General features: G+C 35.1%; 1 protein-coding gene across 1 annotated transcript in view; it reads left to right on the top strand.

Moving 5' to 3' along the window:
• Nucleotides 1-1,273, top strand: part of LOC106472485 (alkyldihydroxyacetonephosphate synthase, peroxisomal-like) — a 43,716-nt gene that overhangs the window by 27,058 nt on the left and 15,385 nt on the right. Inside the window, exon 11 of the mRNA XM_013933139.2 lies at nucleotides 528-655. Within this exon, the coding sequence (XP_013788593.1) occupies nucleotides 528-655 (128 nt within the window). The remainder of the gene's footprint in view (nucleotides 1-527; nucleotides 656-1,273) is intronic.

Raw genomic sequence — 1,273 nt, 5'->3', positions numbered from 1 at the left:
ACAGGGTGGTAGCACAATGAAAATGTATCTTTTCTTTTACAGGGTGGTAGCACAATGAAAATGTATCTTTTCTTTTACAGGGTGGTAGCACAATGAAAATGTATCTTTCTTTTTAAGTTATTGATTTGATCTTTCATTCATATATCACAATAGGCCCGGCATGGCCAGGTGGTTAGGGTGCTTGATTCGCAATCTGCGGGTCGCGGGTTCAAATCCCTCGTTCTACCAAACATACTCGACCTTTCAGCCGTGGGAGCATTATAATGTGACAGTCAATCCCATTATTCATTGGTAAAAGAGTAGCCCAAGAGTTGGCAGTGGGTGGTAATGACTAGCCGCCTTCCCTCTAGTCTTACACTGCTAAATTAGGGACGGCTAGTGCAGATAGCCCTCTTGTAGCTTTGCGCGAAATTCCAAACAAACAAACAAAAAAAAAAAGATCATCACTACGTAATAGCAACGTTAATTACTTTCAGTCTGTTTAACATTTTAAAGGATTTCAGTATTTATTTAAACATAATTTTCAGGAACTTTAGGAGTTATTACAGAAGTTACTCTAAAAGTCCATCCAATACCTGAATGCAAGAAATATGGATCAGTGATTTTTCCTTCATTTGAACCAGGAGTAAAGTGTCTAAGAGAAATAACTAGACAGGTAATTTGAAGCCACACATTAATTCATGTAAATAACTAAGTGGACATTTGATCAGGGTTGTACATAATGTTCTATTGAAAAGTTTCGTAACAGACTTTAATCATTAACACTTTCATAAGTAAAAAATAAAAATACTCATAACATTCTTTCATGTTCCTAAACTTTATTCTTTAATGAATGTGGCTAAAAAAAAAGATCTGTATAACTTTTACAATTCCTTGTAGAGAACATTTAGCCCTTGAACTAATATGGCCAGTATGATGGAAAAAACAAGTATTTAAACATATGCTTGGTATAGATAGTTATTACTACTATTATTATTATTAAATACATTATACAACCAAAAGTCATGGGACACGGGTAGTTATGAATAAAACATGTCTTATCACGTTAGGTGTACAAGTTCGAAATGACTTCTGAGTGAACCACTGATCACCTTTATAGGCCAAACTATTCGCATATTTCGTTATCACACCCAATTTTCTGCAATCAGAGATGTGTCCCATGACTTTTGTAGGATAGTGTAGATGGAAGGTGTGGATAGCTATTGTTGTTGTTAAATGGATGGAAGTTGTGGATAGCTATTGTTGTTGTTAAATGGATGGAAGTTGTGGATAG

This window comes from Limulus polyphemus, unplaced genomic scaffold (genome assembly GCF_000517525.1).
Source record: "Limulus polyphemus unplaced genomic scaffold, Limulus_polyphemus-2.1.2 Scaffold5374, whole genome shotgun sequence".
NCBI lineage: Eukaryota > Metazoa > Arthropoda > Merostomata > Xiphosura > Limulidae > Limulus > Limulus polyphemus.
The sequence above is the reverse complement of the archived record's forward strand: the minus strand, read 5'-3'. Positions and strand labels throughout refer to the sequence as shown.